The 13,571-nt window shown below is 33.5% G+C and overlaps 1 protein-coding gene across 2 annotated transcripts; it reads left to right on the top strand.

Moving 5' to 3' along the window:
• Window positions 1–6,673: 6,673 nt before the first annotated feature.
• On the top strand, window positions 6,674–11,364 carry LOC121794469 (probable beta-D-xylosidase 2). Of its 2 annotated transcripts, none has more exons than XM_042192643.1 (7): window positions 6,674–7,141; window positions 8,896–9,177; window positions 9,254–9,411; window positions 9,491–9,588; window positions 9,687–10,037; window positions 10,122–10,535; window positions 10,605–11,364. In XM_042192643.1, exons 1-7 carry the CDS (start codon window positions 6,737–6,739, stop codon window positions 11,186–11,188), a joined length of 2,292 nt encoding a protein of 763 aa, XP_042048577.1. In that variant the 5' UTR covers window positions 6,674–6,736; the 3' UTR covers window positions 11,189–11,364. The 2 variants fall into 2 exon arrangements, with proteins under 2 accessions (XP_042048577.1, XP_042048576.1); XM_042192642.1 differs by having other exon boundaries at window positions 9,242–9,411.
• Window positions 11,365–13,571: the final 2,207 nt, after the last annotated feature.

The following is a 13,571-nucleotide window of genomic DNA, read 5'->3' as shown; positions in this document are numbered from 1 at the left end:
GGAAGTAGTATTTCTTCGTTGTGATAGTGACCTATACCTTCTATTAAACCCATGGTTTTTTCTTGACTCTGGTATTTCCGTTTTAAAATTGCACGTGGGGACACCTATTGTGCAACTGAAAGGTCGTAATCAAAATTCCACTCTTTTTTTATTATCAAGAAAAAAAAGAATTAATTTTCTTGTACTCTTTCCATAGTTTTAATTTGGATTTTATTAGTGGGCAATCCAAATTACTATTAACTTTAACAGTGGAGGTACAAATTACTACTCCCCCGTCCCGTCCCATCCCTGAAAGTTTATAACACTTTTTTTTGCATTCGTTTGGTAAAAATAATATTAATAAATAGTTAAAGTGAAGATAGTATAAAGTAAGAGAGAATAATTTAGTTAAGACTTTTCCTTACATTATTCTCTCTCTTACTTTACCCTCTCTTTACTTTAACTATTTATTACTATTATTTATACAAAACGAGTGCAGAAAAAAAGTGTGACAAACTTTCAGGGATGAGGGGAGTATTAACTTTAATAGTGGGGGTACAAATTACCACTCTCTCCGTTTCATCGAAGATGACTCACTTTCCTTTTTGGTTTGTTTCAACTAAGATGACCCATTACTAAAAATAAAAGCACCTTTTATCTCTATTTTCTCTTTTTTTTTCTTACTTTATTCTCCCCACTTAACAGACAAAATAAAGTTACATAAAATCTCGTGTTACTCAAAGAATGGATCATCTTTCTTGGGGCGAATGAGTATTAAAAAGTGTTTCACTTACAGTGGAACAAAGAGACTAATAAAATGAATCCTTTTTCAAAATGTTACTCCATTTGTCCCATGTTACTTGAGTCACTTCTTTTTCACACTCGTTTTAAAAAAATAAAAATATATAATTAAAAAGAAATATGAGCTTTTATAGCGCTCATATTAAAAATGTTAATTTTGAATAGAATGAGTTTTCAGACCTCACAAAATATTATGCAGAACATTTCTCTCTTTTAAAAACTAAAATAACTAATGTATAATTTTTTAATTTAAATTATTTTTAAAGTATATAGATAATTTTATGAAAATTCTAATGAAATTATAATTGCATGATATTATACCAAATGTTGAAAAAATAATATTGTGACACAAAAAATGTTAGTTGGTTTTCTATGATGATATTATCGTGTATTTAATTAAATGATATGTTGATGAAGGGAAAAGGATGTTGGTATTCAATAATAGTGGTATTATGTTTTGCGGTTGATAGAATGATTTTAGAAAATAAAATTTACTCTCATGAAATGAAAATTATGTTGGTCTTCAGAAATAAGAGCATTCCCAACGGTGAGCAGCAGCTCACCGTCCGTCCTTTCCGCTGGCAAGGACGAGCTCCGCCACTATTGCGCTCTTGCCGCTGGCAGGGCGCTGCTCTATGCATAGAGCACGTCCGTGCCAGCGGCAAGAGCACGAGGCGTGACGTGGCGGCTTCTGATTGGCCCGTTGATTTATCATTTATTATTATTATTTTTTTAAAAAAATCGAAAAAATCTGAAAAATTCAAAATTAATAAAAAAAAAATATTGTCTCACTTCCTAATAAAATATATCCATTTTTTCCACACTTTTAATTTATTTTTTCATTATTTTTACCCCAAAATTCATACTTTCATCTATAAATACTCTCATTTCAAACACAAAAAATGACACTATACTAAACAACTCTCTTAATCTCAATTTTTAGGATTTTAATTATGTAATTTTTAATTTTTAGGAGTTTAATTATGTAATTTTTAATTTTTAGGATTTTAATTATGTCGTTTTTATTTTATTTGTCATTTGTAATATTATTTAGGTTTTTTAATGAATTTTAGTATTATGGAAATGTTTTTGTTTAATTGAATTTTAAATTAATTGTGCTCGTCCTTACGGAAGAGCACAGCTGTGGGTGTTGTGCTCTTGCCAGAGAGCAGGCATGAATAGTACCGCCCGGGCCCACAACCGTGCCGCTGGCAAGAGCACGGTTGTGGATGCTCTAATGATATTGTATCGTACCAAGAAGAAGAAACTTAAGTAACTTGAGACGAATGTGGTATATTTTGAATAGTAAACAACTTATTTTTGTGGATATTGTATTGTATCTACTTAAGTATCATTTCATTATCATATTTGTCCATGACTAAAGTACATGTTTACTCTTTTTTCTTGCATGGGTTATTTTTTTTTGGAGCCCAAGACAATGTATCTTGAATCCTTTTATATAACAGTAATAAGATTTTACTATATTTCACGATTGTCTATCCCACCTCACTCAAAAATAAAATTAATCATCAACAAAATTTATTTGTTTCATAATTTATTTCATTGTAACAAACAAATAAAAGCCTACTTATCTTTCACCACAGCCCATTACAAATGACCAAAGTGGTTTAATAAGCTTTCTATATGTAACAAACAAATAAAAGTATGATTCGAACTTTGAGAATTAAGATGGGTTTGGATAATTTCGAGAGTAGGCACCAATTTGAATGGATATAAAGTAAATGTACATAAAAGCCTACTTATCTTTCACCACGGCCCACAAAATGTATATAAAGTAAATAGTTGACAAAATGATTGCATATCCCATCCCATGAGTCACCATCCATATAAGTCTTATTTAGTAGACTATTTTGCTTGAATTCTATTTTAGGGGGATTAATTGTAAATTGGAATACGAATTGCAAAGGACGTGGGTATAAAAATCGCCTTAGATAGATTGTAGTTTAAGTAATATCTACAATTACCTGTGTTATATTTTCATATACAGGGTGTAGGTCGAAGTAATTTTACAAAAAAAAATAAAAAACACTAACACCTCTAAATGAAATAAAAATTATAGAACCTCACTTGGATATATAGCTGTAAAATGCAAATGATTTGCAAACCCCATAGGTCCGTTTTGCTAATCGAATTAAAAGTTAAAACTTATTGATTTTGACATCTAATTATTGCCGTTTGGTGAAAGGGATATAATGGCATCGAATTTTTTCTATGCTAATTTCAATCGCCAATGATATTGACTTGGACAATAATTATCACCAGGTTGATATAATAGCAAAAGGTTGTTAGTTTAATAACTAACTAATCCAATTGTGAGATTTATTTACAAAGAACAAATTAAGAAAAAAAAAAGATACTATATGTGTCATACCTCAACCCTTGTGATGGATACAATTATAAAAAAATATAAGGCGTTAAATTATGTAATTCCATATCAAATACAAGACCACCCAAAAACTATATTTACAAAAGCTAAATATCTTACCCCGAAAAAATATTAGTTGTGTACACTTGTCTATAAAACTCAGCTTTTAAATCCACACCAGTATTATATCAAGCATATTCATTAACCCAACACATATGACCATATACTTTAAATATCATGTACAGTTTCATATCCATATGCATATGTCTCTCTGTTTAGTTTATTATTCTGTGATAAATCAAGTCTGGTATCTGCTCGGGATTTCCAATATACCAATATGATTGACCCGTAGGTCCCACTGTGATTTGACACGTAGGTCTCAATATGATTGACCCGTAGGTCTCAATATGATTTGACCTGAAGGTCCCAATATGTCCACTGTGATTTCAGATCCAAGGCAAGACTATCACAGATCCTCTTTAATCAAATGATTCATGCATTTTCAATATCCTATGTAAAACATATCAATTCTAGCAACTACATATCCATATTATATTCTATCAAATAATTCCGATACAATATATAAACATACCACTTACACAAATCATATATCCATATCATATTCCACTATATAATTCAAATATTCACTCCAATTTAATATATAGCAATCAGCCACGTAACACAATCAACCACGTAACACAATCAACCACATAATACTTGTAAAATTAAAAAATTAAAAGTATAATTTATACATTAAAATAGATAATATACTCAACGCCTGATTTTGCCTCGATTTTGCCTCATAATTTCAAACACTCGACCTTTCTCTTCTTCTTTATTTCCACGGCAAGTAAATGTAACCATTTTTGTTATTTTTTTTCTCCTCCCCGGATATCATCTAACCCCTTACGTATATCTCCATAATTTTGAGTCAGCTACCACAATTTTAATTTTAAAGCTTTTCTCCCCTAAAATGATTTCAAATAATATAGTAATATATATGGGTGATAACGTACCAAAAAGTTTTTGCATGAGATTAGTGGTATGCCTAAATGGTCAACACGTGTATACAACACAATTACCCTATGCATTTCATTTATTTCAATTATATTTGTATCCCTTTTCTAATTTTTCTAAATGTTATAACAACTTGTAAATAAATCCAATAAATTACAATTTACTATAAATTTCTACATCCAAAATTATACAAAAATCAAAATATACGAGAGATGCATATGTCGAGTTTCCATTAGATTCTCATTTATAAAATATCTTATAAATAGTTAAACATGTAACTCACATATATAGGGGTGTATTAGAGTCCTCACAGCTCTTTAGTGTTAAGCTTCAAACAGATCACAACCCTTGGATCATTGAATTGGATGATTGTGATCAAAATAGCCCAGCTACATTATTTGATGTAAAATCTACATTATTAGTCGGTGTATATTATTAGAATGAAAATCTACATTATTAAATGACACATGACATTAATCCGACCGTTAGATGACAAAATCGTGGGGCTGAGATTCAGTTGAATATTTGGACAATATTTACATGTTGAACTTGAATACATCCACATATATATAGGACTGTGATCAATACCAAACCACTCCTAAACCTTAAACGTCGAACAACATCATTATATGATAACCTAGAGTTCATTATAATGAACTAATAATGAACTTATAATGAACTTCAGATTTCTAAACTATGCATGATGATGTCATTGTTTTTAAATCTCAGAATTCCCTATAATGAACTACAAATAAAGTTGTAATGAACTCCGCGTTATTATAAAACAACGCGGAGTTCATTATAATTTTATTTGTAGTTCATTATAGGGAATTCAAAGATTTAAAAACAATGACATCATCATGCATAGTTTAGAAATTTGAAGTTCATTATAAGTTTGTTATTAGTTCATTATAATGAACTCCAGGTTATCATATAATGATGTTGTTCGGCGTTTAAGGTTTAGGAGTGGTTTGGTTGGTTTGGTATTGATCACAGTCCCAAATAAATTCTTGTTAAAGTTTGGCAAGATAAATAATCAAGATCTTTCCAAAACCCACAAAAGTTACAAACGATTTTAACCGGCGGAATTTATAAAATTTATTGAGTTCCAGTGGATGGCTTGAATTTTAAAATAAAATTGATAAAAATATGAATGTAGAGAAAAAAAATATTGAACTAATGATGTTTGATTCATTAAAGAAATAATTATAATGAAGAAAATAAGATTATTGACCGTGGATGAAAGTATTATTATTTGCAAAATGTTTTTGTAATAAATTAAGGAATGAAAAGTATATAATGCAATGATGAAAGATGCAAGTTGGAGAGATAATTGTATTTGTTTCCTCTCACTTGCAAGCAAAGTCATTGAAGTTATGCATTTGTGGAAAGGCATAAATATGATTTGTACTATACATGTCACTCTATCCTATTGTATCGTCTCACCAATTTACCATTTCTTGTCGAATCTCACTGTCAATTTCTAGGTTCTTAAATCAATTAAACCGATACTGATTGTCTATTTTATGAGTATATAAATGTACTGCTCACTTCGTCCGTGAAATGTTGTCCAGTTTTGCCATTTCGGTTCGTCCGTGCAATATTGTCCACTTTATTTTTTTTTTCTTCCCATTTTTGATAAATGGACTCTACTTTCAACCAACTCATTACACTCACATTCTATTATAAAACTAATATATAAATGTGGGCCTACATTCCACTAACTTTTCCACTCATTTTTTCTTCACATTTCTTAAAACCCGTGCCGAGTTAAACATGGATAGCATTTTGCGGACGGAGGGAGTATATTACTTATACTATTATTAATTCAACCTCATAACACATATAAATCCCTCTTGTGTTACAAAAGAATTGAATTCTTACATAATCTAGCAGAGTTTGAAGACTAAATTAGCAGTAATTAATATCCCATACATAATTAATTTGCATACTCCTTTAATACGATTTTGGTCGGCCCCTTAAAACGTTGTTGCATTTAAAAGGAATAACGTAGGAAATGTTCTATCAAGTTTTGATCTTTAAATTGTGGAAAAGAAATAAATAAAACAAAGCTCCTGCTTTAATCCCACATGGTAATTATAGCTTGCAAATTCAATTCTTTTTCCCTATTTAATTACCACGACTAACATTAGTTGAGAGTTATGGAAGCGAATTTAATCAAAGCATAGTTTCTTAATGCAATGGTAAATGAAATTTATTTTACTTAAAAGTCATTTAATGGGTGAACTAAATAACTCCCCATTAACTTTTAAGAAGAGGTGATAGATACTCCACTTAAATTAAAATTAGGAAACTTAACATTTAAATTACTAAGTTCTTTTAGAAAAAAAAGTTATAATTCCCATCCTTGCAAAATAATTTACCTCCCAAAAAGAAAAAAAGGTGAGACTGTCGAATTATTATATCAAAATAATCTTGCAAATCATCATTTCTCAGTAGCTATAAATTTCTATAAAAACCTATACTTCACTATCACATTCCACAACACACAAAACATTAATAATATAGTAGTAATATTGTCTCCAAAAAAATATGAGGAGATTAATATCGTCTCTTGCATTATTATTAACTTATTTTTTCATATTTAGAAATGCCGCAGCGGCAGAAACTCGAAAGGCATTCGCCTGCGATCCTTCCAATTCCGACACCAAGCACTTTCAGTTTTGCAAAACCGGTTTGTCGGCAGCGAAGAGAGCCAAGGATTTGATCGGACGGTTGACGTTGCAGGAGAAGGTGAAGCTTCTCGTGAACAATGCCGCGGCCGTGCCGAGGCTGGGGATCTCGGGGTACGAGTGGTGGTCGGAGGGGCTTCACGGTGTCTCCAATGTGGGGCCGGGGACCAAATTCGGGGGCGAATTCCCCGGCGCCACCAGCTTCCCGCAGGTCATCACCACCGTCGCCTCTTTCAATACTTCCTTGTGGGAACAGATCGGAAAGGTACACATATTTTTTATTCCTTTTCCCTCATGCAATTATTTATGTCATCTCCATTATTTATGATGTCGTTTTATCGCCTTACCAAATGAGTTGCGCTTATATCATTTTCAAAGTATAGTATTTGCATGGATTAATATAATTTGTGTACCCATTTCAAATCTAATAGTAGTGGTAGTATTTTATAGGGACTATTGTTTTAATTTTTATAGTGTACAAGTTTGTATATAATTGAACATTATTAGTCCTAATTAGATTTCTAACAGCATTCTTGGTTGACTAAGAATGAATTATAAGCGTAGATCGATATTTCTTATATGACACTTAATATTATTATTGCCAATGCCTTAACAAAAGTTGTGTAGATAAGATTGTACACACATTACAAAATTGTCATTTTATGCTTTAATCTTCTCATTGGTAAAAAGGAACACTAGCAAGTTAGTTTCGAAATAAAGAGGTTTTGGCATAAGTCAAAAGAGAGGATAAATTTAAAGGATTTTTTAATCAGTAAAGTTGATGAACTCGTGAAGCGTTTTAGATTTATGTATAGTTTGATGAGATAAAAAGAAAGATAAAATAAAGCAGCATGAGATTTCGATAAAACAGTTAAAAGTGGAAAGCACAAAACTTTATTCTGCAAGTTGCAACCAATGAGATGCGAGGAATTAATTTACTGTTTTTGAACCAAAATTATAGTCGCAACTAAATGTCTTGCATCGCCATTTTGAGAGATCAATTATTAGTCCATTTTTCATTTTTACCGTTTTTAATAAATAGATTATGCACTAATTCATTATATTTATATTTCATTATAATTTTAATATTTCCTTGTACATTATTTAAAGAGCTATTTTGCTATTTTAGTTTGTCTATGATTTATAAAATTATTTACTTTTTAATATATGGATTCCACGTTTCATTAACTTTTTTACCTTACAATCCATTATAAAATTAATATTCTCTCATCCCACCATAAGCGAGATGCTTCATGTTACCACTTGTATTGAAAAAAATGAGTATATAAAATAAATAAAATGGAGAGAATGTAAAGTACTCCCTTTGTCCGCCATTAGGAGTCCCGGTTTACCATTTTAGTATGTCTGCCATTAGGAGTTCCGGTTTACCATTTTATTAGGAGTCCTGGTTCACTTTTACTATTAAATGGTAGGTAGATCTCACATTCCACTAACTCATTCCACTCACATTTTTTTTATAAAACTAATAGTATATAAAAATGAGTCTCTCATTCCACTAACTTTTTACACTCACTTTCCTTCATATTTCTTAAAACTTGTATCGAACTCAAATGAGACACCTAATAGCAGACGGAGATATAGATAAGACTATTCTCTACAATATTCTCTCTCTTAAGTTTTATTATCTCCACTTTAACCATTTTATGTATTAATTTTTCAAAACGAGTGCAAAAATGAAGAGCCTTGCTTATGGTGGGACGGAGGGAGTACTAAAAATGGGTCTCACATCCCACTCAGTTTCTCCATTTACTTTTTTTTTGCAAAGTTAAACAATTTCTTACTCGTGCTGAGTCAAAAAGGCTCTTTAAATGGTAGACGGAGGGAATAAGTAAGACTTACATATTACTGTATTATTAATTTTTTTTATTATTTTGGTCATTATCTATTTTATAATTCGGGTTGACTCATAGTGGAATATGTATTTTATTGACTGAAGAAATAAGAATTAAATTGTGTTAACTAGGGCGAGAAATAACATAATTAAGGGCATATATGCAGGTGGTGTCGGACGAGGCCCGAGCAATGTACAACGGGGGGCAAGCGGGCCTAACGTATTGGAGCCCAAACGTAAACATATTCCGCGATCCAAGGTGGGGCCGGGGACAGGAGACTCCCGGTGAAGATCCAGTGGTTGCCGGTAAATACGCGGCCAACTATGTCAAAGGTTTACAAGGTAACAACCGCAACGACCGCTTGAAGGTTGCCGCCTCTTGCAAGCACTACACCGCCTACGATCTTGATAATTGGAACGGCGTCGATAGATTCCATTTCAACGCTTTGGTACATATCATATCTTTACAATTTAATTTACACATTTCACAAAATAAACAATGTGTGTACACAGGTGAGTGTGCAGGACATGGAAGACACATTTAACATTCCATTTAGAAGTTGTGTAAGAGAAGGCAAAGTTGCAAGTGTTATGTGTTCTTACAACCAAGTCAATGGCATTCCCGCCTGCGCTGATCCTAAGCTTCTCCGGAAAACTATTCGAGGCGCATGGGGTTTAAAGGGGTTCGCTTTTTTCAACTTATCGAACTTAATTTATCTTTCACAATCATAAAATTATATTCTTGATTTTTTTTTGGATCAGCTACATCGTTTCAGATTGTGATTCTGTTGGAGTATTCTTTAATACTCAGCATTACACAAGCACGCCAGAAGAAGCCGCCGCCGCCGCTATCAAAGCAGGTTTATTAAAAATTGAAAAAAGGAATAAAGAAAGTTGAAGATAATAATAGTAGTAGTAGTTATTCATATAAATGGGAGTATTTGTTTTGTGTGTGCAGGTTTGGATTTGGATTGTGGGCCGTTTCTTGCTACACACACGGAAAATGCGGTGGCGAAAGGACTGTTGAAAGAGGCGGATGTTGATGTTGCGCTCACCAACACCATCTCCGTTCAAATGAGGCTGGGAATGTTCGATGGCGAGTTGTCTTCGCAGCCCCACGGCAAGCTTGGCCCTAAAGATGTCTGCAGCGCGAGCCACCAAGAGCTCGCGCTGCAGGCTGCGAGACTGGGTATCGTTTTGTTGAAAAACAATGGCCCAGTCCTCCCACTCTCTCAACAACAATTGGGCTCGGTAGCTGTGATTGGACCTAACTCGAATGCGACTAGGACAATGATTGGGAATTATGCTGGTGAGATTTTCTATTTTGTTATTAAAATACCGAGGAATTGAATTTAATTATTTTGTTTGGTTTGGTTTTGTGGGTCGAACATAGGTGTTCCATGTGGATATACAAGTCCGCTGCAAGGAATACGCAAGTATACAAGGACGGTACACAATGAGGGTTGTGATGGCGTGGCATGTGACAAGGACAACTTATTTAGTGGAGCGATTGAGGCGGCCAGCAAGGCAGATGCGACTATTTTGGTGATGGGACTTGACCAATCTATAGAGGCCGAGTTTGTTGATAGAGAGGGGCTCTTGCTACCTGGGAGGCAACAAGAGCTCGTGACTAAGGTGGCCTCGGCCTCCAAGGGTCCCACCATTTTGGTGTTGCTGAGTGGCGGGCCCGTGGATGTTTCATTTGCCCAAAATGATGCGCGGATTGGGGCAATTCTATGGGCCGGCTATCCAGGGCAGGCTGGAGGTGCCGCGATTGCTGATGTTATTTTTGGGGCGCACAATCCGGGTATATGTTAGTAATTTTTTTAATTTTGGGGCAAGACATATAGTTTTATATCTAAAAGAATGCTCGTAGGTGGGAGGCTTCCGATGACATGGTACCCTCAAGAGTACCTCAACAACTTGCCTATGACAACAATGGACATGAGGGCTAACCCTTCGAAAAACTATCCGGGAAGGACTTATCGGTTCTACAAAGGACCAGTCGTCTATCCTTATGGACACGGTTTGAGCTACACGAGCTTCAAGCACACCATTGCCAAGGCACCAAAAGTGTTCTCAGTCCCAATGGGAGGCGGCCATCGAGCCAACTCCACGTTTTCGGATAAGTTAGTCCGAGTGGCTCATGCCAGTTGCAAGAGCCTAGCACTCAAGGTCCATGTGGAAGTGGAGAATGTGGGGTCTAGAGATGGGACCCACACATTGCTCATGTTTGCATCTCCACCTGGAGATGATTGGGCACCCCAGAAGCAACTCGTTGGTTTCCAAACAATGGGCATTCCAAGTGGAGGGAAGCAACGAGTTGTTATGAGTGTCGGAATTTGTAAACATCTTAGCGTGGTGGATAGTGGAGGCGTCCGTCGGATTCCCATGGGAGAGCATGGACTTTATATTGGCGATGCTACACATACCGTGTCTCTTCAGCCTCGTATAATCTAGAATTGATCAAATCGTGATTATCATTTTATTTTTATTGCTCTGTTTTAATTGCTCAATATTTTTTATTGTTTTGTGAAATCAAAGATTTGACATGTTAAAATCTGAATCAATGGTAGTATAGTTCAATGGAAAAATATTTGGAAGGCGTGAATCTTCAAGATCAATTTATTTCTACCTATCGGTCTCGCAAATTTGAGCTAGCTTGCTAGTGTTTCTTTAGGCTTGTTCTACTACCTATTGGTATTGATTCTCAGTCATTGATAAATGGCTTTACATGGTCTTGAAAGTGACTAACATATAGTATCGAATTATTATAAGAAACAATATTTCATTAATTAATGGTAACACTTAAAATGCAGTTGAATGTTTCATTTTTCTATATAAATATCTATTGTACGTAACAGGTCATTGGACTAAATATTTGGGAGTGATATTTTAAAAAGAGTTTTATGTTAGGATTTTGGGCCGTCTTATATTAAAACGAGGCAGGCCCACGTTTCCAAATATAAACATCACCCAAATGCCTAAAGGTATGTCCGTATTTAAAATACAAATCATGGAGTAATTCATTACCAACTCATCATCGTGACATTTTGTATGTCGAGACTAGGAAAGTTTTTCTTTTTAACAAATATGTACAGTTGTACACTATGTAGTATACTCTCTGTTTACAAAAAAACCACTCCATTTTCAGAAAGTTCTTCCTTTTTATAAGATCGAGACTCATTTTCCACTAACATACATTTTCTCTAGTCTATCTCTTATTTTAACAATTTTATTTAAAACATGTGCTATTTCAAAAGTTTATATTTTTAGGAAACGGATAGAGTATCATTTAATTGACAATTTTGTGATTGATTATCCCAGCTAAAAATATCTCCTAGCTAATAATTAGGCAATAATAGGAAATGTGAAATTGCGGGCAACTTTTACGAGTTGCGAGGCCATCCCAATTCCCACTGTTACTTTTCTAAAACTGGAGTAATTAACTTAAACTGCACTTCTAAATTATGAGTATACTACAATTTCCATATCAATGTGTAAAAGTCGACTTGCAAATTTAGTTTTGGGGCTCAATAAAAAAAATTCTTAATTAAACAATTACTACTTCTCCCTCAATATTTTTATTAACTTTTAAGCTTTAATTGAGCCAAACCCTACATGTTTACACTTGTGCCTTTTCAACTCTACCAAATTCACTGTGAATTTAATCTGTTTTCGCTAATCTGCAATCACTAACTATGGTGTTGATTGGTACAATGGTACTCAATGACACTTTTTTTTGTAATGTTACAAACCTATTTTTTTTTTAATTTGAGGCCTACGTATTGTCTAGATTCGTGACAGCCAAAGGGATTCAAATAATTCAATTCATCCCATAAAACAGTGTTGTTGATTTTGTGAGATAATTCCAAAAATACTATTGACTTTGCTGTCCATCTACTCATCCATTCCTTCCCACCAAAGTTTCTCCTAGTCCCTACTCATCAATTATTGATAAATCTATACACTCCCTCCAAATTTAGAAAATGCTTATACAATTCTAATTTTATGGTCCTCGAATGCTACCTTTTTCCCACTTAATTGGTCATTTACAAATGTACTTGTATCATTTGTATTGAGTGTCAAACTTTATGGTCATGAATGGTACTCCCTCCGTCCCAATAAATATGCAACATTTGATTTCCGGCACATGATTTTATGCAGTGTTGTTTTGTGAGTTAATGAAGAGAGAGTAAGTAAGAAAGAAAAAAAAGTAGAGATAGTGTTGTTTCAGCTCCACTGAGTCAATTATACATGTATTGTGTCACTAGTCAAGTAGTCATGGACTGCTCGAAATACAAATTAATATTATGTGCACAACCAGAAAAAATAACGTTACAATGTAAAAAATATAGATGTCTTGTACTAAGTTATAGTAGTATATAATTTGGCTCTAAATAATGGTTTCTGAAATGTGGCTTATTATCATGTGTATCTTGCAAATTATTGTGCATGAAGGAGTTTTACCACCAGATTAAGCTAACCTGGATTCTCCCACACATACGAAACAAAAAAAAGGAAACTAAAAAATCGTGCCAATAAAGGAAATTAATGTGCATTCTTCATTCGTACGAGTAGAATATTTTCATTTGATAATTCAAGGGAATTAATGCCATACTATTATATGAGTTTGACCCTATCTTATTTGGATCTTGTTATATATAGAGTTGAGTGTTGATAAATAATAACCCAAAATAATCATAATTAATTTGGGGAAGTACGGAGAGAAGATGGAAGTGGGGATTATTAAGCAATAGCAAGATACTCAAATAGAATATAAAACCGCATCTCCATCGACCAAGTTGGATAATATTATATTTGACGAAAAAAATGTTTATAA

This window comes from Salvia splendens, chromosome 3 (genome assembly GCF_004379255.2).
Source record: "Salvia splendens isolate huo1 chromosome 3, SspV2, whole genome shotgun sequence".
In the NCBI taxonomy this organism is placed as follows: Eukaryota; Viridiplantae; Streptophyta; class Magnoliopsida; order Lamiales; family Lamiaceae; genus Salvia; species Salvia splendens.
This window is presented reverse-complemented; position numbering and strand designations above follow the sequence as displayed.